The sequence below is a fragment of the Geotrypetes seraphini genome, chromosome 8 (assembly GCF_902459505.1).
Source record: "Geotrypetes seraphini chromosome 8, aGeoSer1.1, whole genome shotgun sequence".
NCBI classification, from domain to species: domain Eukaryota; kingdom Metazoa; phylum Chordata; class Amphibia; order Gymnophiona; family Dermophiidae; genus Geotrypetes; species Geotrypetes seraphini.
In genome coordinates, this window is record NC_047091.1 from 530,157 (window position 1) to 557,476 (window position 27,320).

Consider the following 27,320-nt stretch of genomic DNA (forward strand, 5'->3'; position numbering starts at 1 on the left):
TGAAGTTATGATGGCTTTGTATCACTCTATGGTGGGGCCACACCCCAAATACTGTGTGCAATTTTGGTTGCAACATCTTAAAAAAGATATAGTGGAATTAGAGAAGGGCAATGAAAATGGTAAAAAAGATGGGATAACTTCCCTATGAAGAGAGGCTAAAGTGGCTAGGGCTCTTTAGCCTGGAGAAGAAATGGCTCAGGGAGATATGATAGAGGTCTATAAAATACTGAATAGAGTAGAACAGGTAGATGAGTCACTTGTTTACTCTTTCCAAAAATACTAGGACTAGACAACATGTAATAACCCCCCCCCCCCACCACCTTTTTACAAAATCTTAAAAGCGTTTAGCGCAGGTTGGTGCGCTGAATGCTCTGCGCTGCTCCTGACACTCATAGAACTCTATGAGCGTCGGGAGCAGTGCAGCACATTCAGCGTGCCGGCCTGCACTAATAAATGCCTTCGCAGTTTTGTAAAAAGGGGGAAAGTTACAAAGTAGTAGACTTAAAACAAGCTGGAGAAAATATTTCATTTTTTTTTTCTTTTCTTTTTGCAATTTTATTCAATAAAGCAGAAAAAAGATATACAGGCTGAATGCCAACAAAGAAGATGCATCGTCCAAAAGAACAACCCCCCCAACCGAGTGATACAAAGCTCAAGAAGACAAGGAAACTAGCCCAAGAGCATGGAAAATATCAAAATAGACAATGTCACAGAAGAGTTAAATTATACCTCTCCAGAGCCCATAAGGAAGCCAAGTTCGATGAAAAGAACCACAGGTGTCAGTCCTCAAAGCTGTCAATTTAGACATCAAATAGATATGGTCCACCTTGAGAAGATGATCAGTCTGTGTGGGAAGAGTATCCATTTTTCAAAAAGAAGCCACACATAGTGTGGCCGTCATAGTGATCAAAGCCACAAAATTAGCCTGCTTGCACTCCAGTCCCAGAGCAGGCTTATTAAGTAGAAAAACATCCATTTGAAACAAACATGATGCTGCAAAACAGTTTGAACCTTTCCCCAGAACAGAACAACCTTTGGACAGTCCCCACCATACATGCTAAAGGTCCCCTCCCCCCAACAGGTTCTCCAGCATTTACCATCCCCATGGGTAAACAATTGATACAGTTTCATCGGAGTGTTATACCATTGAAATAACATCTTATAACCCTGTTCAATCATAGGAGTGGCCAAGGAGACCCGAAGAAAATCACTATATAAAGCTGCTCCCATTGTCGTGACTCTAAGGACAACCCTAAAAGGTCCTCCCATTTGCTCTCATAGGATCTAACCAGAGGACAGCTATACAAAAAAGCTTTATACAATCTAGAAATCAAATCCACAACAGACCCCAGATGAAAAACCTGTAGAAAGGCGGAATCCACAAAAAAATCTTGGAGCCGAGTATAAGCGAAGTGGTCCTCGGCCGGGAGGTCATAGGTATCCTGCAAAGCTCCAAAAGGGACTAACTCCCCCTGGAGTACCATCTGACCCAGAACACAGAACCCTCAAGCCTTCCAATGCTGGAAGATCCAAATATAAGTAGTAAAGGCCCTCCTTTGAAGCTTAACTAAAAACTGTTTGGGGAGATGATGCGGTATACAAACCTAAGGTTTAGATTAGATTAGATTAGACAGGTAAAGAAAACGGGGCAGCACATTTATTCACAAAGCATTGATCCGGCACATCCAAGACAAGCCCAATCCCTCCCATCTATCAAGTTCTGCAAAGACAGTCTGCAACAAGGAAGGGTAATTAAGTTGAAATAGGGCACCCAGATCATTAGAAATATGAACCCCCCAGATACCAAATTGATTTAGCAGCCCAACAAAACGGGAAAGCACCACGTAAATGCGATAAGTCAGTGGGGAGTGAGACATTGAACAGTTCAGACTTAGTAGCACTGATTTTAAACTCAGCAACCCTACCATACTGCTCTAACACCCAAAGAACCTCCATCAATGACTGGAGAGGGTAAGTAAACGTAAAGAGAATATCATCTGCATAGAGCAAGATCTTATGCTCCTGTGCATCCACTTCAATTCCTCGAATGCTCACACTATCACGAATAGCTGCAGCCAGGGGCTCCATAACCAAAGCAAAAATAAGGGGTGATAGCAGACACCCCTGTCGGGTCGTACTGAGAAGGAAGCAGTATACTCCCCATTTACCCGCAAACAAGCCTCATGGTTGGCATATAGCATAGTCAACCAATGCAGAAAATTGCCCGAGATCCCCACCTGATGAAAAACTGCCTGCATAAAAGGCCAAAAGACCATATCAAAGGCTTTCTCGGCGTCAACAGAGAAAAAGAACTAGAGAACAGAAAAACTACATGCCACCCAAATAAGATCCAACACTTTACGAACATCACCACCCAGGTGCCTCCCAGAGATGAAACCACACTGATCACCATGGATCAGATCCGGCAAGAATCGTTGCAAATAAACTGCCAGAATATGAGCAAACAACATATAATCTACCCCCAGTAATGATATCGGCCTATACGACCCATAATTAGTGGGATCCTTGCCAGATTTGAGAAACAGCATAATAGCCGCTTAACGAAAAGAAGATGGCAAATTCTCATCCCCCAAAAAGGAGTTAAACAGGTGTGTAAGAGGTTCCACAATGAAGGCCCCATTTTTTTTGTAAAAAAAAAAAAAGGGGAGAAGCCATCAATACTATGGTCTTGCTAACCGACAAATGTTTGATAGCCACAGAACTTCCTCAAATTGAATGAGAGCCAGTCCGCATAGATCTTTGCCAACCGAGGCAGCTGAACACCCGAAAGGAAAATCTCTATGTCCTACTCCGAGGCACTAGTCTCAGGAGTGTGCAACTCCTGATAAAATGCCAAAAAAGGACGAGCCAAGATGGCAGTGAACACAGAGCTCTGAAGCCGAGCTCCGCGTTACGTTTCATTAATACCCTCTCCCAGCTGCTTTTTCTTTTATTTGGTCGGCTATTGCTGAATCAAACAATACTCACTTTTTCGCTAAACAGATCATGGGGAAGAGGAAGAGAGCTTTGCAACCAGTACCTCTAGAGCTTGGATTCAGACAACACTGAACGTTGGAGCAACACCTCACTCACAGGGGACACCCCAAACTTCAGGAGGGATGCTGACATTGTTGGCAAACCTTAGTGTAGACTGGACTTCACTTAGCCCAATCTTGAGGCAGCCTCCCATACAACCTGGGAGAAGAGAATCCGGAGGAGGAAGCAACTCGGCAGTCTCGAGGAGTGGGGCAACTGGAGAGTCCTGGAGGATTGGTGAGAGGAGAGCAGTTGGAAAGTCAAGCTCCCACTGTAGCTGGACCAACGGTGCCCAACGCTGGATCTAGTAAGAACATCTCTTCTTTAGAAGATCATTTGGGGGAGTTGATTAAGCCTGCCACAGTCAATTTAAAAGATCTGTGGAAAGCAATTGAGACCATGGACTCCAACCTTAAAAAGGAAGTATCTTTGGTGTGAGCAGATTGTGCTTCCATTAACTCCCAGGTTAGTGCACATAGTGTACTATTAAACAAACAAAATGAGAATATTAAAAAGCATGAAGATCAAATTAATCAAATAAAGTCCTTGGAATCGGAGATTGTTAAAGAAAGATCCTTTTTCAAGAGAAAATTGGATTATATGGAAAATAGGCAAAGAAGAAATAACCTAAGATTGCTGAATTTTCCTAAATCTCCATTACTATCTCTGGTTGAAATGATGCGGAGATATATGAAAGAGTCTATGTTAATCCAGAAGAAAGTTTACCTCCAATTACAAGAGCTGGAAAGAAAGATGCTGTCTCTACCTCTATTGGGGAAGAGGGAATACAAAAAAAGTGATATAAATTTGACAAACTTTCTGGAAAATTCTCTGTAAGTAATAACAGAGAACTACTCTTACTGTGACTTTTGCCTTGAAGTTCGATAGAGATTTAATTTTTCGGGCTTATTTTAAGCACATGAATGCAATGTTTTTTGGTTCAATAATTCATCTTTTTCTGGATATTTCCAAGGAGAGACAGAAAAGCAGGAAGGAATTCTTGGTCAATAAGGTGCACTATTTGTGTTGAAATTTCCTGCAAAATGCTGTGCATCCTTTGAAGGGAAAATTTTTTTTTTTTTTTAACCAAAGCAATTACTTGAATTTATTGTGGCTAAAGAAGGGGAGGGGTTGGAGAGTAACTATTGGTTCAATTGCTTTGCCAACAGTTTAACAAACCGGCTATCTGAGGGTAAAAACAAATGCTTCCTTCTCTGTTTAAAAGATAATATAAATTTATTTTCTTTTTTTCTTGCTACTTGTTTATTTCCTTGTTCTTGGATCACAACTCTTCTTTGTGGACTAAATAATTAATAGTATCTTTAAAGTATTTTATTACTTTCAGTCCTCTTATCCAGTGTTCCCGCTAAGCTGCGTTGGCCTGCGCTCGCGCACAAAATATTACATCGCAGCGCAAAGTTTCTCTTCACAGCGCACACACGCGTCGGTAAGGTAAGGGGACGCATTGGGGGGATTGCACTTCCCCACAATTGCCATGCTTCGGTTCCTCTTCTTCCTTCCTTCCTCCCCCCCCCCCCCCCCGCGGGACCCTGCGGCACCATCAACTCTTACTCCCTCTAATGTCGGCCCTGCAGCTCCAGACTTCCTCGCACCTTCTCCCCTCCCCCTTTGGATCGCTATTATTTTAAATGTTATAGCCGCGGAGCTGTATCCATCAGTGGAGATGTCTAACCTCGGCCTGCCCCGGAACTCTTACTGCAACAGTGACTTCCTGTTCCTGCCTAGACGGGCGGCTGCTGCAGTAAGAGTTCCGGGGCAGGCCGAGGTTAGACATCTCCACTGATGGATACAGCTCCGCGGCTATAACATTTAAAATAATAGCGATCCAAAGGGGGAGGGGGGAAGGTGCGAGGAAGTCTGGAGCTGCAGGGCCGACATTAGAGGGAGTAAGAGTTGATGGTGCCGCAGGGTCCCGCGGGGGGGGGGGGGGAGGAAGGAAGGAAGAAGAGGAACCGAAGCATGGCAATTGTGGGGAAGTGCAGAGCTGCAGGGAAGAGTGTTGCGGTACCCAGCTGGAGGGAGAAGGAAGATGAGGGAGGGAATTAAAGGAGATGCCAGGGCTTGGAGCGTAGGAGGAAGGTATGCCAGTCTAAGGGAAAAGGAAGGGGGAGATGTGAGAGCATGGAGGGGGAGCGAAAGATGGAAGAAAAGGAAAGGAGAGAGATGCCAGAGAATCAGGGAAGGGGAGATACCAGACTATGAGGAGAGGTGTGGGAGAGGGAAGGCGAGGAGAGAGATGCCAGACCAATGGGGTGAAAGGAGAGATGGAAGGGGGAGGCATACAGTTTCTGGAAGGGGCATAGAAGGAGAGAAGATGCCATATAGGGGAAGAGAGACGGCAGACAGTGGATGGAAGGAAGAGAGTTACAAGAAGATGAGGAAAGGAGAAACCACAGAAGACAAAGGTAGAAAAAAATTTCTATTTATTTATTGCTTTAGGAGACATGTGTCACTGTTTCTGTGAAGCATTGTATGCAGAGTCCAGCTTCTTGCTGGTTCAATTTAACCTTTGTCTATGTATTTTTATTTTATCCCCCCTTTTACAAAACTGTGAAGCGTTTTTAGCACCAGCCTTGGTGGTAGCAGCTCTGATGCTCAGAATTTTATGAGCATCAGAGCTGTTACCTCCGTAGCTAAAATCCACACTACAGTTTTGTAAAAGAGGGAGGGGTTAGTTTGTGATTACATATTCCTTACTAGGCGAAGGTGTTTTCTGTGTTCTGTGTGTTCGAAAGACATGGTTTTCTGTTAGGATTGACGGTGTAGGATTGATCTGTGCTGGTCTGGCTTGTTTAGTTTTACAATGGGTGTATTGATGTACTGCTCACTGCAATATGTAAGATGCTGCCTTTTCCTAGGTACTCATGTGTGACGTGTGGTTTGTTACTAAAAATCATGTTTTTCTTACAGATGGGGGGGGGTGCCAAAAAATGATGGGCCCCGGATGTTACATATGCTAGGTACGCCACTGTATGTAAAGATACCAGAAAGCTGGCGTAGCAAAAACTTCTAAGTTTTGAGTATTTAACCCTCCCACAATCTCACGGGCACTCGTTTCAAGTTTATTGAGATTTTGATTTAAACGCAATATCAAATATTTTCAATGCGTATAACAAAAATAAATTTGGGGAAATAAATAAAACCATTTGAACCAGTGTTCCCGCTAAGCTGCGCTGGCGTGCGCTGGCGCACAAAATATTACATCGCAGCGCACACGTTTCTCGTCACAGCGCACGATCGGAAGAGGCGTACGGCAGATGGCAGGGCGGCGAGAGGAGAATCGGGCGAGTTGGCTCATAACTTGCTGGCGCCCGATATTTTTGGCTCACGGTGAAAAAAGTTTGCTCACAACACCCGCCCGCTTAGAGGGAACACTGCTTATGACTGGCTAATATTTTTCTAAATCTGTATGAGAGTACTTTTAAAAAAAATTAAATTATCAAATATATTACAAGTACAACTACTTGCTTAGGAAATAGAGGCGTATACCAAAATACCAGTATATAACATTCAGGATAAAAATCAAAGACAAATACAGCATAATGGAATTAACTCTTCCTTAGACCACTATTTTCAGTGGGGAGAAAACCATAAAATTTAAATAGAGATATAATCTAAGGACCTGTTAAAAAAAGGCTTTATACGTCTAAACTCCCCGACCTTATTTTTTTGAGCTGGAATCCCCAACACTGATTAGATCCTTAAGGTCCAAAAAGGATCTTAGATGATCAGGAGAGAAAAAAAACAACATATTTTAAACCCATATATTTAACAATGCATTTACAGGGCTAGGCCAACATAAAGGTAGCACCAAGTTTCCTCGTCTCCTTTCTCATAACTAGGAATAATTTTCACCTTTCCTGTGCTAATTTGGTTGCATCATGATGCAGCCATATACGATGACCACAAAAAAGTAATCCCACTTTTCTGAAGAATAATCTCACGATAGAATTGAGGTCTTGTTCAAATATAAAGTTGACAATTAATGTAGCTCACTCCTTGATATCTGAAAAAGAATTCTCCAAAACTGCCGTAATATTATGTAGATCAGTATTATCAGGTAGGTTCTCACCCATAGGTACATCATTAGACTCTAAGTTTCTCTTTGAAACAGGTAGGTAATAAGTCTTATTTATGGGTGGGATCTGGTCTGGTGAAAAATTCAATTGGTGACTTAGCTGGAATTTTTGAGCAGTTCAGCACTCTCAAATTCAATTGCCGATTATAGTTTTCAATTTTATGTGAGGTCAGATTGTTCTTTAATTATTGTAGATATTTAATTTTTCAAGGGAAGAGACTCAGATTGAATCTTATTAAAACATTCCTGCTTAACTTTTTCAACACTGAAGGAAAAAGCGTCCACCTTTGAAACAAGTACCTCCATATCCAAAGAAGTTTTCTGTACCTTCTCATCCATTCTCCGTATGGCCTCCAGGAGCATATCCAGTGTAAAAACAGGATTACTTGCCGAGGCTTCAACGCTCTCAGCGTTCTTCTGATCCTCTTCTCCAGGCAGGGTATGTAGCTCCTCCCATCACTTTCTCCAGGGTTTCCTCCTCCTTTCTCCTGGGGAAGGAATCACCACTCTGCATACCCGCTGGACAGGGCGGTGCAGAGATCGGCGGCGGCAATAAGGATGTTTGTAAATCCACGGTCTCAAGTGCTCTCACTCAGGACCAGCTCAGAAACCTGCTATTGCTGGAATGACCAGGGATCAGCAGTCTCCACTGCTAAGGAAATGCTGGAATGTCTGCTGAATAGGATGTGAGAGCCAGAGCTTGTGCCACTCTCAAAGCTCCCTTCCTCTTAGTACGCAGCATAGCTGCAAAGAAAAAGTTGCAGCATCCCAGAAGAACATTAAAGTAAAGCAGGAAAAAACAGCAGAGCAGTCAGAGCACCGCTGCTAAATGTCCACCATCTTAGATTTCTCCTCCCTCCCCCCATATGCAATTAAGTCGTTTCCAAGTCAAAATTCTTTGTTTGGCTCATAAAGCAGTTCATCAAGGTATCCCACTCTACTTTTCCAACCTGATTTTCCTTTATACCTCGAGTAGATCCCTTCAATCCCTACATGCTAACTGGCTGGTCCTTCCTCCCTTTCCAAGGTTTACTGCAAGGATACACAACACCCTGCTTTCTTTAACTTCACTCCAAAGCTCTAGAACGCCCTGCCTCAACCCATTAGAAGCCTTCCAACCCTCCCCAGCTTTAAAAAAAGACTCTAAAGATGCACTTTTTTTTTTAGAGAGAGAGACTTTCAAGTAATTCCCCAGAGAAATGGTGTGGCAGGTCTCTGGAGGAGGAAGCGCAGTACTCCTTTTACAGAATGCATGTTTCCTGTGTGCTGTCCCTTTTTTTTTTTTTTTTACTTATGGAGTTCCTTTCTTTCTTTCTTTCTACTCATTAGTGTGTAAACCACTTTGACCTCAAGAATTGTAGTATAGCAAGTATTCAATAAATAAAATAAAAATGTCCCTAGTCTGCTACTGAGACAGACATAAGGGAAACCACAGTTTGGAAACAGAAATCTAGGCTACCTCCCCACTATTTTCATCTTATAGATTCCCCTCCCCTACTTCCAACATATGACCAAGTAGTTATAGCCCTTCAGACAATTCATGACCATACATATCTCCCAGTATCAGTGCTCTTTACCATACCCAGCTTAGAGAATGACACGGGGAAAAAATCTGTCCCCGTCACCGCCCCGTCACCGGCCCACCATCCTCTGCACCGCCCCGTCACCGCCGTTCCCTTCACCGCCCCGTCACCGCCATCCCTTTCACTGCCCCGTCACCGCCAGTGCCATCCAATTCACCGCCCTGTCACCGTCCCCGCTGCATCCATATAAGCCTTAGTACTGTAATATTTAGCTTATTCCTTTCTTATAAATCAAAGTTCCTGCTGCTGAACTAGAGAAAGAGATGTTCAGCTGGCAGGGCTTTGTTTATAAATTTTTATCAACACAACTAATATACTATTTTATCCTAAAGCAAAAAATAAATAAATAAATATAATTTTTTTTCTACCTTTGTTGTCTGGTTTCTGCTTTCCACATCTTCTCATTCAATTCCTTCCATCCACTGTGTGTCTTCTCTCTGCGTCTTCCACTTGCTGTTACTGTGCCTCTCCCTTCACCCCCCCCCCCCTCCAATTGGTCTAGCACCCATCTTCTTCCCTCCGCTCCCCCATAGTCTGGCATCTGTCTTCTTCCCACTCTGTCTTCCACATTTCCCTTCGGGGTCTGTTCCTCTCCACCCTCCTTCAATGTCTGTCCTATTCCTTTCCACCACCACCCTTCCCTCCCTCCTTTACCATCTGTTCCTTTCTACTACCCTTCAGCTCCTCTCGTGTGGCTTATCTATCTACCTTCCTCCCTCTTATTTTCATGGCACGTTACAATGTAATTTGTGCAAGCCACTGGAGCCTGCAAGCTCGGTCCCTGTCCCATCCCCACAAACCATCTCACTTCTGTGCTCCTATTTTCTCCATTTCTAATATCTCCCCTATGTATCTGTCATTGCCCCCCCCCTGTGTCCATATACCATCCCCATGGCATGTCCCCTTTATAATTTTCCCTCTTTCTGTTACCTTCCTGTGTCCAGATTTCCCCTATCTTAGAGGAGTGTGTGGTGCAGTGGTTGGATCTACAGCCTCAGCACCCTGGGGTTGTGGGTTCAAACCCCGCGCTGCTCCTTGTGACTCTGGGCAAGTCACTCAGTCCTCTATAGCCCCAGGTACGTTAGATAGATTGTGAGCCCACCGGGACAGATAGGGAAAATGCTTGAGTACCTGATTGTAAAAACCACTTAGATAACCTTGATAAGTGGTATATCAAATCCTAATAAACTTGAACTTATCTTCCTCTTCCATACCAGTGTCTCTTCTTTTCAACCCCATCTAGCTTTTTTCCCTCTTTCTTCCCCTCCCCCCCCCCCTTGCTTCTAGCATCTGGCTCATCTGCCTGTCCTTCCCTTTCTTTCCTGCTGTGGGTTTTTCTTTCCGTCTTCATCTCCTTGGCCCAGAATCCTTTTCCCTTTCACTCCCTCCTTCCAATTTGAGCTGGGAACACAAGCGATCGCACGGTCCCCGCAGCCACCACCCGCCTGCCCAATCGATCCTACTGTTTAGCCAGCTCTCTCCCTTCTCCTCACCTTAGTTTGTAGGTTTTGTTTTTCGGCGAAATGCACACTTTCCCAAAGAGCCGCGCACGCGCGGCTGCTCAGTGTTCAATCTTCTGCTCTGCTGCAACTTCCTGTTTCCGGTTGCGTCAGAGCAGATCGAAACTGAGCAGCAGCGGGTGCGCGGCTCTCTGATAGCGTGCGGTCGCCGAAAAAAAAACCCTACAAACTAAGGTGAGGAGAAGGGAGAGAGCTGGCTAAACACTAGGATCGATTGGGCAGGCGGGTGTGTGCTGCGGGGACCGCGCGATCCTTCATGCCTCACTGCGGGGACAAGACCATTCACCGCCCCACGGGCGGTGAATGGCCTTGTCCCCGTCGCCGCAGCAACTGCTAGTTTTCGTTCCCCGTTTCGGCGGGTGACCCGCGGCTAAAATGCGGTGGCCGCGGGTAAACCGCCACCGTGTCATTCTCTAACCCAGCTGAAAGGTTGTTGCTGCCTCATACATCTTCCTGCCTGGCTGGTTGATGTTTGCTCCAGAGAAGAGGTAAAGAATTGGGCCACAAGAAGGGTAAATGAAAAAGTTGTGCTGAGCTGTACAGAAGGAATATAAGTTGCTGTTTGAGAAAGGGGTGCATTTTCCATCTGGGGGTCTTTCCTATCAGGTAAGGGGGGAAGGGGACTGCCACTGCTCATTAGTTTCCCTGCTGTGGGTCCAGAAACACATTTTTATAGAGCAGCACACCAACCTAATCCTCTCCCATGCTAGCACTAGAAGCAGTGCTCACAGCACATAAATTTTATGTTTTGTTTATTTTCATTTTAGCTCAGGGCTTTTCAGTAGTATCTCAAGACAAGTCACTGAATTAACTTCCCTGACCCTGCAGTTTTTAAATAAACTGAGGTAACGAATGGGTTAAGCAACTTGCCCATGGTCACAGGTGTCACTTGGACCTGAATCCTGCTCTGCCTCTTATGCTAACCAATAAACCAGTTCACATCCAGTGTTGGCAGAGTGGGCATCTTGGGTTTAGCACTATCATTAATTTGTTTCCCTTGTGAAACTGGCCCCCAGTTGCTGGTGAAGAGGAACAGAAGACTGGACAGGCAGCCTTAAAAGGGCAGAGAAGTATCAAGAACAAATGACCACTTACCAAAGTGCAAGGAGGTACTTTGTATACCTCTGAATTTGCTGAATTGCACAGGCATTTTAGCTGGGAACTCTGGTCTTAAATCAAGAATCCCTTTTCAATCTGATTTAAAACATGCACACCAGGCAAATCAGTTACTTCACAGGGCTACTTTTCTACCTGCATTCACTTTTTACTTAAAATAAACAAACTCCAAGTCTATACTTTGCCAGATTTCTTTTTCTTTTCATCTTTGCAAGTGTATTTAGCACTGTATGCATAGCTGTGCTGCTCCGTTAGGTCACAGTCAAGGGCACTGTTCGACTCTGTGCAGCTACATGCTGCAGGCACCATCACATTTTCACTCTAAGCAATACATATGGTCTGCGAATGTCACAATAATCTTTCTGAACCAGACCAACCCCACAAAGCAGAATCAACCTATCCATATCAAGAATGAAAGAACTCTGTTGTAGCTTGAAAGAGATTTTTTTTTTTTAACTTCTAGATAAGCCTGCTCTCTCTCAAGCACTTTCTTTTAAGAGCTGTGAACTGGTTAAATGCCCCAACTATAAGATTTTGAGCTAAATTTGAAAAGGAAAGTGATACATACCATGGAGGAAAACTGTGGCACAGATCTCAATTTGCCTGGAGGAACTTGGTCAGATGGAAGCTTATTGTACACATACCTGTCTCCACCCTCCTGCCCAGCTTGTGGAGGGAAAAAGTAGATGTACTTTGTAACACAGATTGCATATAAAGTAAATACAGGACTAACTTATCAAATGACAAGGAATAAGGGCAATAGCAGTCCCAGAGCCCTGCGCGCCTAAATATAAACCTCTCCAGCACTACTATAAAGCATTTCTATAGTCTTCATAAATGTATACAGTGCTGTACAGACTCAAAGTCAAACCCTGCTTCATGGTGTTTTTAATCTAACCATGTCCAATGCTGATGACAAGTTGGGGCCCAGCACAAAGTGGGAATGGGCCCCCAAACCCATCTGCAGAATGGGTATAGACACAGGTGCAGGGGAATGCAGTTCCACCCCCCAACAAACCAAAAATGAATGCAATGCTAAATGCTTGCGCCTAGCCCTGCCAGGGTCTTTCCTCTGCCACGTCACTTCAGAAGCGGAGGAAGAAAGGCCCCGGTGGGACTGGCCGCAAGAAGATTGTTTATAGCATTTCCTCTGCTGGCTGGCCACTGCAGGAGAGCCTGTGGGTAAGAAATTCTGGCTACACACAGGGAGTGTGTGTGTGTGTGGGGGTGGTGGTGTCAATTTGAGGCCAAACCAGCACAGGGAAGGGGTTTTCGTATCAGTAGCAAGATGGCATGGAGAAACCACATGGGGAGAGCAGACCCACAAAAGGAGGGGAGGGGAAGGGGACAGATGGTAAACTGCAATGGGGGGGGGGGGGAGAGGAGAGGACATGGATGATGGACTCACATAAGAGATGGTGAGGTAGCTTTTATAAAATTAGTGCTCTCTGCTTGTTATTCAATTGAAGTTGGTCAGTCTAAAACCAACTTTAAGAAGTGACTTACAAAAGTTTAGTGCAATTACTTGGTTTATATCATTGCAAGTGAAACGATGAATATAAGGAAATTTTTTGGAGGAAAGTTTTTAAATCTTGTGACTGGGGAGGGGTCACGTGATGACGCAAGGCTGAGTGGTAGCTCTTCACTTTGGCTCTTGACTCCATCTAAATCTCACCTTATACCTAGCTATTTTCTACAAAAAGCATCATGAACCATTGCTAACTGTACCGGCACTTGGCAGTTTGATCCCTGAGAAGTTGGAGGGGGTCTCTGGCTTGTGACCCCGTGGTATGCTAGTGAAAACGCCAAGGCCGACTAGAGAGAAGTGTAGGGAGGATTCTATCAAGATAGCGTCTGCACCAACCCCTCCTCTAATAGTTACCCTGCAAGTTGCAGTCAAAGAATTAAGAACTTCTCTCTGGTAATCGATGATCGTCTGTCAAAACTGCAGGCAACAGTGGAGGATATTAAAGATGGTCTAGAGCACAGGTGTCAAAGTCGGTCCTCGAGGGCCAGAATCCAGTCGGGTTTTCAGGATTTCCCCAATGAATCTGCATGAGATCTATTTGCATGCACTGCTTTCAATGCATATTCATTGGGGAAATCCAGAAAACCCGACTGGATTCCGGCCCTCGAGAGGGACTTTGACACCCCTGGTCTAGAGCATCAGGGACCCCATCACATTCAAATGGAGCAGCAGCTCTCACACAACAAAGATTGGTCTATTGCAATGGAAGCTAAGCTACGAAGTTGTGAGAGTACAGCACTTAACAGCATATCTCCATCAAAAACCAAGAGAACTGGGGCTGGCACAACAACATTCAGTTGGTGAGACTCCCAGAAACTATAAAGGACTCGGAGTTGAAATCCCTCATGGAATCCTGGATACCAGAGGTGGTGGGCCTCATGCCGTTTAACACATGCGTGCAGACCGAGCAAGTTCATCGTGTAGGCCCAAAAAAAGATGGCGCCCTGCATCCAAGACCTGTAGTGGCCTGTATTCTTAACATCGTGGACAAGGAGCGCATTATTGTCCTGTAAAGGAAGAAGGGACGGCTGAAGTACCATGGGCACCTCATCGCTCCTGTTCAAAGATTATTCCATAGAAGTCACAGCAAAAAGAGCTTTAGCATTTTACTGCTCTGAACTGCAGAATAAAGGGATTCGCTTTATGGTGCAATATCCAGGCAGGGGTCTCAAAGTCCCTCCTTGAGGGCCGCAATCCAGTCGGGTTTTCAGGATTTCCACAATGAATATGCATGAGATCTATGTGTATGCACTGCTTTCAATGCATATTCATTGGGGAAATCCTGAAAACCCGACTGGATTGCGGCCCTCAAGGAAGGACTTTGAGATCCCTGTGCTAAAGTTAAGATCTCTACAGATCAGGGAACCAAGCTCTGCAATTCCTTGGGGGAATTTAAATCCTCTGTGTAGGGTCTGCCCTGATCTCAGAGAGGATATGACTATTCCTCCATGGGGCCCTTTTCTACTTCTCTTCTGTGTGAGCCTTGCCTTTGAATATGAAGCTGTTGTTTTTCCTTCTGTGAACTTGTTTGAGGCTGGCCACTATGGGTCTTATACTGTTTCTAATGGATGGAACTGCCCGACTTGGGAATTCTTCCCAGTGCTCAAGGGCTGACTTGGTCTCTTGGGCTTGACCCAGGGTGGTATGATTGTTATTGATTATTGACTTTCTATTGGACTCTATTCCATTTTATTCTCAAGTGTTTGCTGTTTGCTTAGTGCGTTTAATGTTTCCTGGTGGCGGGTTGGGTGGGGGATATTGGGTTTCTTCTTATAGTGTGGAGATACTGTGGTTTGGTTGGGGATGGTTGAGGGACAGGTCTGGGGGATCTGGAGGAAGAGATGGGGAGGGGGGATAGCTCGTTTAGCCTGATTAGGGATATTCTTCCCTTGGGGTCTGTCTGGGACAGTGGTCCCCAATCCTGTCCTGGAGGACCACCAGCCAGTCAGGTTTTCTGGATATCCGTAATGAATATGAATGAGAGAGATTTGCATATAATGGCGGTGACAGGCATGCAAATCTTCTCCATGCATATCCATTAAGGCTAGCCTGAAAACTTGATTGGCTGGTGGTCCTCCAGGACAGGGTTGGGGACCACTGGTCTGGGAGACCTCATGGGGAGACCAAAATCTTGTTTTTTTATACTGATTTTGTGAATTTCCCATGGGATTCTGGCTAACTTTCTGACTTTAAATGTAGCAGGCTTGCATTCCCCAGTTAAGAGAACAAAGCTGCTAACCTATATTGAAAAGGAAAAAATAGATGTGACTTTTATTCAGGAGACACATCTTAATGTAAGTGAACATAAAAAACTTCAAAGAGACTGGGTGGGACAATTGGCCTATTCCTCTTATAATTATCAAGAGGGGAGTTGCAATTTTGATACATAAAGGGATAACTTTCACTACCCATAAAACTTTCTGGGATCCCCAAGGCCAGTATGTCAGGGCTGCTTAGCCCGGCCCTGGCTGCCATATAGGTACCACCTGCAGCTATAAGGGCTATTGGGGTTGTAGACAGGTAGATATAGTGGGTTTTGGGAGGCTCATCATAACCTATAAGGGAGTTCTGGTGAGATGCTTTCTATTCTTCTCCCATTCCAACATGGATTTTGCCCAAACTTCAGTACTGAGATTCTTATTATTTCAATAGAATCTTTTGGCCCAAGGTCAATATGCTATTCTGCTGCAATTTGATCTTTCCACGGCTTTTGATGTTAATTAGCATTGGCTTAGATCAGAAAGTTCTGAATTGGTTCAGTGGCTTCTTGAAGTTACAATCTTATCAAGTACATGCTGAGGGTAAATATTCTCCATCTTGGTCTCCTGTATGCGGAGTACCTCAGGGATCTACCATTGTCTCCCATATTATTTAATATATATATATGACAACATTAAAATATATAAATTTATCCATCTCAGGATCGATCTTTACCTACACTGATGATATTTTTATCTTACTTGAAGTTGAGCCATCACTGTCCAATTTAACAGCAGATATTAATTCTTGTATTTCAAGAATTCAAGATTGGGCTTCCTCTGTACATATGAAACTAAAAACCACCAAAACAAAACTTTTATGGTTTGTTCCCATATTAAAATATAATACAAAGGAATATATACCGGTAACTCCCACTTATTCAAAGAAGTGCACTCACTATCTAACTTAGTTTTTTATCTATCTCAGTTTGATTATTTATACGGGAAAAAGCCTCAGAAATGGAGCCTACGCGCAGTCACAGACTGGAAAGATCAGCGTAGTTACTATGGGGGGTAATAATAAAAAAAAAAAAAAAAGTCTAAAAAGTGTCCTAAGTGGCTACTTGGACGATCAAAAAGCCTGATCATCCAAGTACCCATAACCAAAGCTGGTTTTTAGACGTATCTAAAAACAGCTTAGGCCTTTCCCCTGCCTATAGATGCACAGAGAGAAAAGAGGTGTGTTTAGAGGAGGGGAAAGGGCGGGCAGTGGGCGGGAGGTGGGCTGACCTACACCTAGGCGTACAACACCTATAACCAAAACAGTTTAGTCGGCACTTAGACCTGTTTGACTTAGACGAAAGAAAACCAGGTCTAAGTGCCAAAAAAGGGGCCGCTGAGCTGATGGCCGCTGGCGCCATCAGTTCAGCAGCCCGGCAACCTAACCATCGCGGCAGGAGAGATGCCTCATCTCCCCTACCGCGATGCCATCACTCCTCTACCCGAACTGCCGCGACCTGCGGTAGTTCCGGTAGAGGAGTGATGGCATCGTGGTAGGGGAGAAAAGGCATCTCCCCTGCCGCGATGGATCACTCCCCCCCACACAAACAACATCAGGGCAAGAGGGAGCCTTGACCCCCCTCCCGACTCGATCGGGGCAAGAGGGAGCCCAAGCCCTCTTGCCCTGCTGAAACCGCGACCCCCCCGACTCGATCGGGGCAAGAGGGAGCCCAAGACCTCTTGCCCTGCTGAAGCCGCGATCCCCCGACTCAATCGGGGCAAGAGGGAGCCCAAGCCCTCTTGCCCTGCTGAAGTCGCGACCCCACGACTCGATCGGGACAAGAGGGAGCCCAAGCCCTCCTGGCCCAGGCGACCCCCTACCCCCACCCCCCCACTACATTATGGACAGGAGGGATCCCAGGTCCTCCTGCCCTCGACGAACCCCCCTCCCCCCAACTTCCGCCCCCCCCCCTAAAACCCCTGTTCGGCCCCCCAGCCGACCCATGACCCCCTCACCCCCACCCCTCTTCCCCGTACCTTTTTTTCATTGCCGGAGAGACGGGTGCCAAACCCGTCCGTCCGGTAGGCAGCCCACAGAAGAATGAGGCCGGATTGGTCCAGCCGTACCAAAGCACCGCCTACTGGTGGGGCCTAAGGCTCCCGGGCCTATTCTGATTGGTCTGCCTGCCGGACGGACAGGTTTGGCACCCGTCTGTCTGGCCAACGAAAAAAAGGTACGGGGAAGGGGGGTGGTGTTGAGGGGGTCGTGGGGTCGGCCGGGGGGTCACAGGTTCATCGAGGGCAGGAGGGCCTGGGATCCCTCCTGCCCGTAATGTAGTGGGGGTAGGGGGTCGCCTGGGCCAGGAGGGCTTAGGCTCCCTCCTGGCCCGATCGAGTCGGGGGGGTCGCGGCTTCAGCAGGGCAAGAGGGCTTGGGCTCCCTCTTGCCCCGATGTTGTCAGGGGGGTTGGTGGTTTGACATAGCAGGAGGGCTTGGGCACCCTCCTGCCTAGATCAGTTTTTTTTTTTTGGGGGGGGGGGATTCTGTAACCGGTGTTGTTTTTGATAGACACTGGTTTCAGAATCCAGCTTTTAGGCGAAGGACTGGCTCCTCCTTCGCCTAAAAGCTCTTCTGTTGGAAGTTTGGGGCTTAGGCGTTTTTTTCTTTAATTATGGCTAAAAAGTGTAGACGTGCAGTGGGTGTACTTTTAGACGTAGTGGAGATTGGGCATTTTGGCAGAGGAAGGCCATAATCAAAACATGGACGTTTGTTTTGGTTATGGACACTTTCCCTGCTTCTGGGTTGAACGTTTAGGGACTTAGGCCAAAAGGGGACTTGATGCTTTTTTTGATTATGCCCCTCTAGGCATTTTTGCAATCAAACATTAAGTTAAGTAATATTCTAGTCACTTTTTTCAGCGCAAGACATTTTCTTCAAATCTGGGATCCCTATATTCAATCCCTGGCCCCCAGGGCACACAGTGAGATCCTAAATTCTATCTCCTAATTATGGGGTTGTGCTGATGTGTGGGCACGATCGGCAGGTGTGCGAGAGTTTGTTTTTTCTTTCCTCTATCTGGGGTGGGGTTTGCATGTCCTTCTGTTCCTCGGAACTGAGGGAGATGTATATCGGAAAACTATGAGTCCAAAGTTTTCCGAGTTCTGTTGCGGTTAAGGTTTGGGGTGGGGTATATGTTCTGGTGAGGTTATATGCAGTGTTGGTTTCTCATTTCTTGTACATTGGTTTGCTGAAGATGTGATGCTACCCATATTTTCAATTTGCTCAGGGTTTGTCCTATTACCTGTGGGATATGTTTCAATATCACGTGATTTTTTGTTCCATTGTTCCGTGAATTGGAGGATACTCCCTGTTCCAGGTGTGGGTGGGGTGTGGGGATTTATGCTGCTTTGCTCTATTGATCATAGTTTCAGTTCTGTATGAGTATGGCTTGGGTATTGGGCCCAGCGCATGTATGAAGGTTTGTACTTTGTTCTGAAAACCAGTAAAAATTGTTGTCCATAAATCTTGAGACATATCACAATATGCATAGAGTTGTTTCAACACGCTTGCTACTTTCTGTCATACTCAGATAGATATATTATTGAACACCCCTCGTAGCTATCTACCTGGGGACATATCATATGATCTGGCCTAAGATGGCACATTTGTAACACAGAGAGCTTTTCAGAAGTTGGGTGAGGGGTTAAAGACTTTGGTACAAACTGAGGCTGTTCCCCTCCCAAATGAACAGGTTGGCCACATGGTACAGAATTCTTAAGCTTGCCCCCAAGGCCTTATACCTAGAACGAGTGATTGGCCACTGGTCCAGGGACCTGGTAGTCGTCTTTACCAAAGCCCAATTTTTGGAGCTCTTTGCGAATCTCTCCCTCCTAGTTGGCTCCACAGACCTTAGGGAAATGCAATTTAAAATCCTGCACCGGGCCTACATCTCTAGAACTCGGGGTCGGGCTATGGGTCTCTGGGAGGATGCCACTTACTCACATTGCCAGAGGGCTGAAGGTACTCTGGTCCACATGGTTTTGGAATGCCCTCATGTGGCTATTTGGCTACAGGTCCTTCCCTTTCTGGACGACTTGATGGGGCGACAGGTACCGTGTGATTACGGCCTGTTGCTGATGGAAGATCAGAGGGAATTGCTCAATGGGAGCTTTACTCTCCCACTCAGGAAATTTTTATACATGGCACTGCTGTTGGTGAAAAAGCTCCTGCTCGGGCACTGGGTGGAGCCGACACTTGCCTCCTTTTCACACTGGCTGCGGTTGATGATGGAGGTTGCTAATTTTGAAATACATGCACACCGGTCCGCTTTCTCCCTTGATAAACGCCTTTATGTTTCTCTGTGGAGGGCGTTCCTGAGGACGGCAGCAGGGGATGTCCCCGCGGACCAGCTGCAATCTTGATGGCTGGATTTCAGGGACGTCATACTGTATACCTAATCTCAAGCTGGTGCTTGAAAAAGTTATTGACGCCTGCACCGCAATGCGCGAGTGCCTTCCCACCCGACGTAGGCGCGCGGTCTCCCTCAGTTAAGATAAGCCAGCTAAGAAGCCAACCCGGGGAAGTGGGTGGGTTGTGAGAATATCTGCCTGCTGTCTCTGGATAACACCCGTTACGGTAAGTAACTGTGCTTTATCCCAGGACAAGCAGGCAGCACATTCTCACTGATGGGTGACCTCCAAGCGAGTTGGCCAAAGAAATACAATTGGAAAACATTGGCTGAAGTGCCCATCCCGTCTGGAGAAAAAAAACCCAGACAATAGTGAGAAGAGAAGGAATGAACTGAGGAACAGGTGGCAGCTGTACAGAGTTCCTCAGTAATGTAACTCTAAGGAAAACAACGAAAGCTGCCAGAACTCAAACTTAGGGACTGGGACACGATATCCCCATGCCAGGCCAATCTGAGTAAAGAAGAACGAGAGGGAGGCAATCAGTCCAGTGAAAATCGTTCCCATGAATATAGGATATCCAAACTGAGTTGAATCAAAAGAAAAGGTTGCGATAAAATCGCTGCGACTCTGACCTGCGTAACAAGGAGGACAAAAAAAATTGCTTATAGGACAAAACATATAAAGCCAGGATCCTCGTAGGAAAAAGGAGGTGCAGGAAACACAAACAGAAGAACTGACTGAGTGAAATGAAAATAGTAGAAGATACTGTGGACATGAACATAGACTCACCTTGGCTTGATGAAAGACTGATAAGGATGAAGCTGCTAGCAGGCCATGAAACTCACCGATTCCCCTGAAAGAGGTGAGATAAGGAAAAACCATTTTCCAGGTAATAAATTCAAGTGGAGCTGACACTATTGTTACAAATGGTAGCATAAATAACCAGGAAAGAACCACAGGAATAGTCCAGATGACAGAAGAAGGAATGAGGTGTGGTTACACACATGAAAAAAAAACCCTGTCATGAGCCTGGGAACCAGAGAAGAAAAAAAATGGGAAAAATCCGATGCCTAGCAGGCGAAAGACCCTGAGGCTGTAGAATGCCCATATGAACCCCCCAGGCAGAAATTAGATGCAGAAAGCATGAAGACCATGCAAGGAAGTAACAAATAGAAAAGGGAACCTCCGTAGAGACTAGGGGAGATCAAAGATATACAAGCTTTGAGAGACAAGCCCTCGCCTGGTACCACTGGAAAACAAAAGACCACTGAGGAGTACAAGAATGTAGTCTGATCCGTGGCATAACAGAAACAGAAGAATGCCTATTGTTCAAAAGAAACAAGATGTGTAAGATTGAAAACAATTTGAAAAAAGAAACACTCTCAGAAGAGTGGAGTCAAGAAGTACCCCCAAAGAAACACAGACATGAATATGGGTACAGAAAATGAAAAGCTAAAGAAAATGAGATGAGTGAGAAAAATGTCTGAACCATCTCTCAGGGAAAAAACAACCGGTTAAAAAACGGATGTTGAAAAAATGGAAAAACAAGAAGGCCCTGTAATCGAATAGATGTGGCCAACACAGACACCCCCTGAATAATTTGGGAGGAAAAAACCAAAACTGGTAAGTGAATGGTTGAAAAACACAGCTCGAAAGCCGTATGAATTGGAGCCTGTAGCGGCTGCCCAGAAAATCAGGAAGAAGAGTCTGAAATCCAGAAAAAAAAACAGTGTCATCCAGTGGCCTTGACAATTAAGAGAAAGACCAGCAATCGAAGAGAACCCTTCAAGGAGAATTAGCAGGAGAAAACAGGAAGGACTGCCTAAGATCCCACGCAGACTCTCAAAATAAAACAGAGTCTGAGAGCAGGGTGAAAAGATTAAGTGAATAAAGCCTCCACATGAAGAAAACTCAGAGAGCTTAGGCTCTTAGGAGTGCATAAAGACTGATAAGACAGCCACTGTGAAAGTGAAAACTGCTACACAGATGTGGCCAGAGAAACTCACCAGGTCCATAATGTAGAGGAAACATGTTCCAGCACAGCCCCAGGAACACCTCCTCAAATCAGACATATTCAATAACCTGTCCTGTTGAGTAATAATAAAAACAGACACTCAGATGCAGACCAGATCCGTAAAAAACAGATCTGCAAAAACAGGTACTGAAATTGAAAAGCGGCTACATGAAATGTGTACACAAATGTATGCCAAAGAAAACCATTCAGGTAGTAGAGGAATTTAGTAAACCCATTTGGCTAACCGGTCCCTAGCCTTGTCCATTCTGCACAGAAAGACAGAGGCCTACACACTAGCCTTGAGGAGGAACTCCACCAGGAGGGAAACAAAGACACACATTAACCGCTTCATAGTGCATGTCAAAAAAGTCCCCATAGAGATCAAGGAAGGGAAGCAAACCACCCTTGAGGAGATAAGTACAAGGAAGGAAAAGAAATTTCTTAGGGAAAGAAATGACTGTACAAAGTCAACTCCCAAAGGAATGCATGTACAGAAAGTTCCCTAATGGATCTGTAAAAAATGATATGTCATGCAATTATGAAGGCTTTGCGAACCCCACTCAAGGGAAAAAAGCACATGTGATGAAGAAGCACCCACCACTTCAGAAAGAGATAGGTGTAGTTCCAAAAGACACCCCAAGCCTCTCAACCAGTCAAAACCAAGATCATCAAGGAGTCGATGTCGAAGGCCGAATACAGCTTGATGACTGCAAAGCCTTCCCATACCGGAACAACACCGACAACGGTAACTGCAACGACAACTGGTGTCACGGGATAGGAGTCGTCAAAAGCAGAGAAGACTCAAGTAAAAATGTCCCCGGAATCAAAAAACTGAACCGGGCAACACTAGAAGAGACAGTGTCAACAGGGCTGACAACCCAAACAACTGGTTCAACTGTGATTCATGTCGATGTCGACAAGAAAGTCCAACATCGACCTGGATGTCAAGATGGACTGCGACATCGACATTAACATGGCGTCGATAGAGAAGTCGATATCGAACAGGGAGGTCGACACCAATTAGAAACGTCGACATCACCGACAGGAACAGTGAAAACATGCCGAGGCCGACCGAAAGCATGGTATGAAAGAAAACACTATTAAAAAGGAAGAACCGGTACCAATGGATACAACGCCGGTACCAAGGTGCAACACTCCCTAGATGAAAAAAGCTGGTATCAAAACACACAGCACCACCGGAGCAGACGGGAAAGGACACCGGTACCGTTGGCCCATGACTGGTACCGAGGACGTCGTGCCCCAGTAAAGAGAAAAAGAAAAGAAACACATCGGTACCGTTGGTCCATGACTGGTACCAATGGCGTCATGCCCCAGCAAAGAGAAAGACAACCCCCCCTCCCCCGGTACCGTTGGTCCATGACCAGTACCAATGGCGTCATGCCCCAGCAAAGAGAAAAAGACATTGGCACCGTTGGTTCATGAACTGATGGTGTCGTTCCAGAGTATAAAGAAAAAAGCACCGGCACCCGAAGTCCATGATCGATAACATTGGTGCCGCTTCCGGAGGAGAAAGAAAGAACATCGGTACCCTTGGTCCCCAACTGGTACCAATGGTGTCATTCCAGAGCAGAAAGAAAAGAACAGTACCCTTGGTCCAGGACCGATACCATAGGTATGGTTCCGGAATAGAAGAAAAGAACACCGGTACCTTTGGCTCATGATTGGTACCATCGGTGTGCTCTACGCTTCCAAGATGAACATGCCCATATCAAGAGAGTCATCGACATCGAAGCGGAGCCAGAGATAGGGCTGAAAAAGGTTAGCAGGACTTAACTCACTGCTACAATGACCAAGGTTGGCAGGATTAGACTCACTGCTAGAATGACCTGAAGCCCAAAGGAGAAAACCAACTTACCAAAAGAAGAAGCATCACAGGCGGTGCAGACTGGAGAAGCAGTTTCGGAAGTACGCTGGGTACGGGATCACTGGCATCGACTGGTGCCGGATTCCTGGCAACGTCGACGGGAAACTGCTTCTGGAGAATACACATGAAATGCGCTGAAGAGGAAAAAAGCAAGGGAAGAAAAACCCGGCAAGGCCGAGGACCCGATATTGCTAAAATAACAGAAGGATGTCAGTGAAGACAAGTTCCACAACAAAACAACCGCGTGGAGGAAATTTGGGCAGGAAAAACCAGCCCGGGACAAGAGCCATGCAGAGGGGAGAAAACAAAATGGCGATCCATAAGGCCCCACTAGGCCAAACCGAAAATGGTAATGAAAAAAAAAATAAAGTATAATTGCTTTTTTTTTTGAACCAATCAAAGAAAGAAAAGAAGAAACTGATAAAGTGTCAATAAACCACGAGAGCGGGAAGGCAGCGAAAAGAAAAATTTTCAACAACTGTTAAAAACGCGACTTCTTAGCTCTGCGGAAACTAAGAAACTGAGGGACTGCGCGCCAACGTCGGGCGGGAAGGCACTTGCGCATGCATGCGTCAAGAACTTTTTCAAGTTTTTGAAGTGTCCGTACCAGGGCTCCGTCAGTGATGTCACCCATCAGTGAGAATATGTTGCCTGCTTGTCCTGGGATAAGTGCACCTTGGAGATTAGTGCACTTCTGCCCAATGTGTGGTGGCAGCCAAAAAATCAAACAGGATACTAGGAATTATTTTAAAAAGGAATGGCTAACAAGACTAAGAATGTTATAATGTCTCTGTATCACTCCATGATGCGACCTCGCCTTCAGTATTGCGTTCAATTCTGGTTGCCTTATCTCAAGAAAGACATAGCGAAACTAGAAAAGGTCCAAAGAAGAGTGACCAAGATAATAAAGGAGATGGAACTCCTCTCATATGAGGAAAGTCTAAAACGGTTAGGGCTCTTCAGCTTGAAAAAGAGAAGGTGAGGAGAGATATGATTGAAGTCTACAAAATCCTGAGCAGTGTAGAATGGGTACAAGTGGATCAATTTTTTTACTCTGTCAAAAATGACAAAGACTTGTAACACTTAAAACTAATAGGAGGAAATATATTTTTCTCTCAGAGAATAGTTAAGCTCTGGAACATGTTGCCAGAGGTTTTGGTAAGAGCAGTTAACATAGCTAGTTTTAAGAAAGATTTTGGACAATTTCCTGGAGGAAAACATAGTCTTGTTATTGAAACATAGGGGAAGTCACTGTTTGCCCTGGATTGCATGGAATGTTGCTACTATTTGGGTTTTTACCAGGTACTAGTGACCTAGATTGGCCACTGTGAAGACGGGCCACTGGGCTAGATGGACCATTGGTCTGACCTAGTAAGACTATTCTTATGTTCTCTTGATTTATCATACTGATCCTTACTCCTCCGATTTCTCTCTTCCACAATGTTGTTTAGAAGTTGTAACCAAGTGGCTAGCACAGTGGTTCCCAACCTTGTGCTGGAAGACCACCAGCCAGTTGAGTTTTCGGGATGGTCCTAATGAATGTGCATGAGAGAGATTTATATATAATGGGAGGTGACAGGCATGCAAATCTGCTCCATGCATATTCATTAGTGCTATCCTGAAAAACTTACTGGCTGATGGTCCTCCAGGATAGGGCTGGGAATCACTGGGCTAGTGGATCACTGGTGACTTTAAACTGTGAAAAAAAAAGTGGCTTGTTAGCTGGTCACCCACCGGCGCCTATTGAACCCCTTTCTGTGTTAGGGACATCTATTACTCCAACACCTAATTTCATTACCTGGGTATCGTTATCGAATCCCAACTTACTTTTGTGGCACATGGTTCTTCTTCATGTAAGACTGGCTTCTTTATACTACAAAACGTAAGGAAGTTCTTCTTCACCCAGAGAGTGGTAGAAAGCTGGAACGCTCTTCCGGAGGCTGTTATAGGGGAAAACACCCTCCAGGGATTCAAGACAAAGTTACTGCTGAACAAGAACGTGTGCTGGTAGGGCTAGTCTCGGTTAGGGTGCTGGTCTTTGACCAGAGGGCCGCCGCATGAGTGGATTACTGGGCATGATGGACCACTGGTCTGACCCAGCAGCGGCAATTCTTATGTTCTAAAAATTCCATATAGTCAGATCTCTTTTCAATACAAATTCCTTCCACTCACTAATTTTGTTTTTGCTCGCATCAAGAATAGGTTACTGTAGCATGGTTTATCTTGATGCCACTACATCTTTAATTAAGAGGCTCCAAACTTTACAAAACACAGCCTACTTCTCTGCTGCTCATGGATAACAGATCATATCACTGGCTCCCAATCATTTATGACATGTGGTTTAAAGCCCTCCTGCTTACGTCTAAAGCATATCATTCTGTCATCTTTGATTGTCCTGTACTCTCCGGCAAGTGTCTTGAGATATCTGGCTGACCATCATATGGTCCTGCTGGGACCTCATCTAGCACAACTGAAGGGTACCCAGCTTAGCACCTTTTTCTTCATGGCTGCTACATTATGGAATTCAATGCCTTGTTAAGTTACAAGTGGTCTGTGAAAACCTTTAAATCATTATTAAATACCTGGCTATATTTACAGACCTTTAACTCCCAATTCTGGCCTTGGGTTAATGTCTGCTAACTTCCATCTTCTTAGAAATTATGATTATGAATCTGATATGGATGTGTCTCTTTCCTCCAATTTATGAACCACTTTGCTTTGTTCGATAGGGAAAGCAGTAAAGTTGGGAATGAATGAAGTAAGCTGTTTTGGTTGTACCACAAAAATGCAATCTGTCTAAAGCCTTTAAATATATCTGAGAAGACCTAAAGCTAATAAAAACATGCTGCCTTGAGTCCTGAATCCAGTGGATTCCAGAAACCTCAATATCCTCTATTTTAGAAGTGTTTCCAGTAATTTACTCACCACCTACTAGCCTATAGTTCTCAATCTCCTTACTTCTGCTTTTGTGGAGAAGGACTACATCTTGACTAAAACACCACTGAAACAGTCAGACAGCATAGATGTCAGAACTTCCCTAAGTTCCTTCAGTCCCCTTGAATGTATCCCTTATGCCCTTATTGCTTATCTACCTTTAGTTTAGCTAGCTCCTCACAAACACAATCTTCTGAAAATCATTCAATGTCTACCAAGCTTCCATTCTTATCTATGTTTGCCTTCTGTGTTCCTACTCCCAGCCCTTCATCGGTAAACACAGAACAGAAATGTTAGTTAAGCAATTACGTTTTACCCTGATCAGCTTCTACATATTTCTCCCCTTCACCCTTGAGCCTCACAATGTCACTGAGATAGCAATACCTGCTGAAGCGGCCTCATGTGCACTCTCACCTATATGTTGTTGTAATGGACTAATGGAGCTACAAATAGTCCCAGGCCCTTGGGACCCATCACGTATAAAATGCTCTCCTCTAAGCAAAGAGCTTGGCCACCTTCTCCTGTGCGATAGACTGCTTCTGACCAGGCATGAAAATGGACCCTTCAAATATTCTAGGACCTGCAAGATGCTTCAGAATCCCTGAATGCAACTGCATGCAGAATTCTCTAAGTCTATCTGGATCAGTCAGTGGTTGAAGAACAGAGCCCCAATTGTTCGAGCAGAACCTGCCAACAGATCCCCTTGTTAAAGGCATAGCTTGTCTTTGGGAAGGACCTGGACCTGGACAGAACAGCAAACAGCTCCACAACGCAGTTTAAATATGTGAGATTTGGGAGCTAAATCCACCAACCAATTGAATAGCCAAGCCACCTATAGGCTACCACCACCGAAACCATGGAACAAGAGCTAATGTGGACCAAATCATACAGGATATCTGCCAAAAAGGCTGCTCCTAAATCCAAGTGATCCACCTCCAGGGAGCGTGACAACTGCTGAATCCAGCTACATAGCCCTCAGACAGCCATCTGATCCTCCA

General features: G+C 45.2%; 1 protein-coding gene across 5 annotated transcripts in view; it reads right to left on the bottom strand.

Annotated features, from left to right (window-relative positions):
* Positions 1-27,320, bottom strand: part of PC (pyruvate carboxylase) — a 318,688-nt gene that overhangs the window by 262,183 nt on the left and 29,185 nt on the right. Inside the window, exon 1 of one of the 5 annotated variants that reach the window (XM_033954334.1) lies at positions 730-835. The exons of 2 other annotated variants lie outside the window; for them this stretch is intronic. In XM_033954334.1, coding sequence (XP_033810225.1) covers positions 730-744 — 15 coding nt within the window. In that variant the 5' untranslated portion in view covers positions 745-835. Of the gene's footprint in view, positions 1-729; positions 843-10,211; positions 10,245-27,320 lie in introns of those variants that run through there. 2 more of the 5 variants (XM_033954338.1, XM_033954339.1) reach the window with 2 other exon arrangements.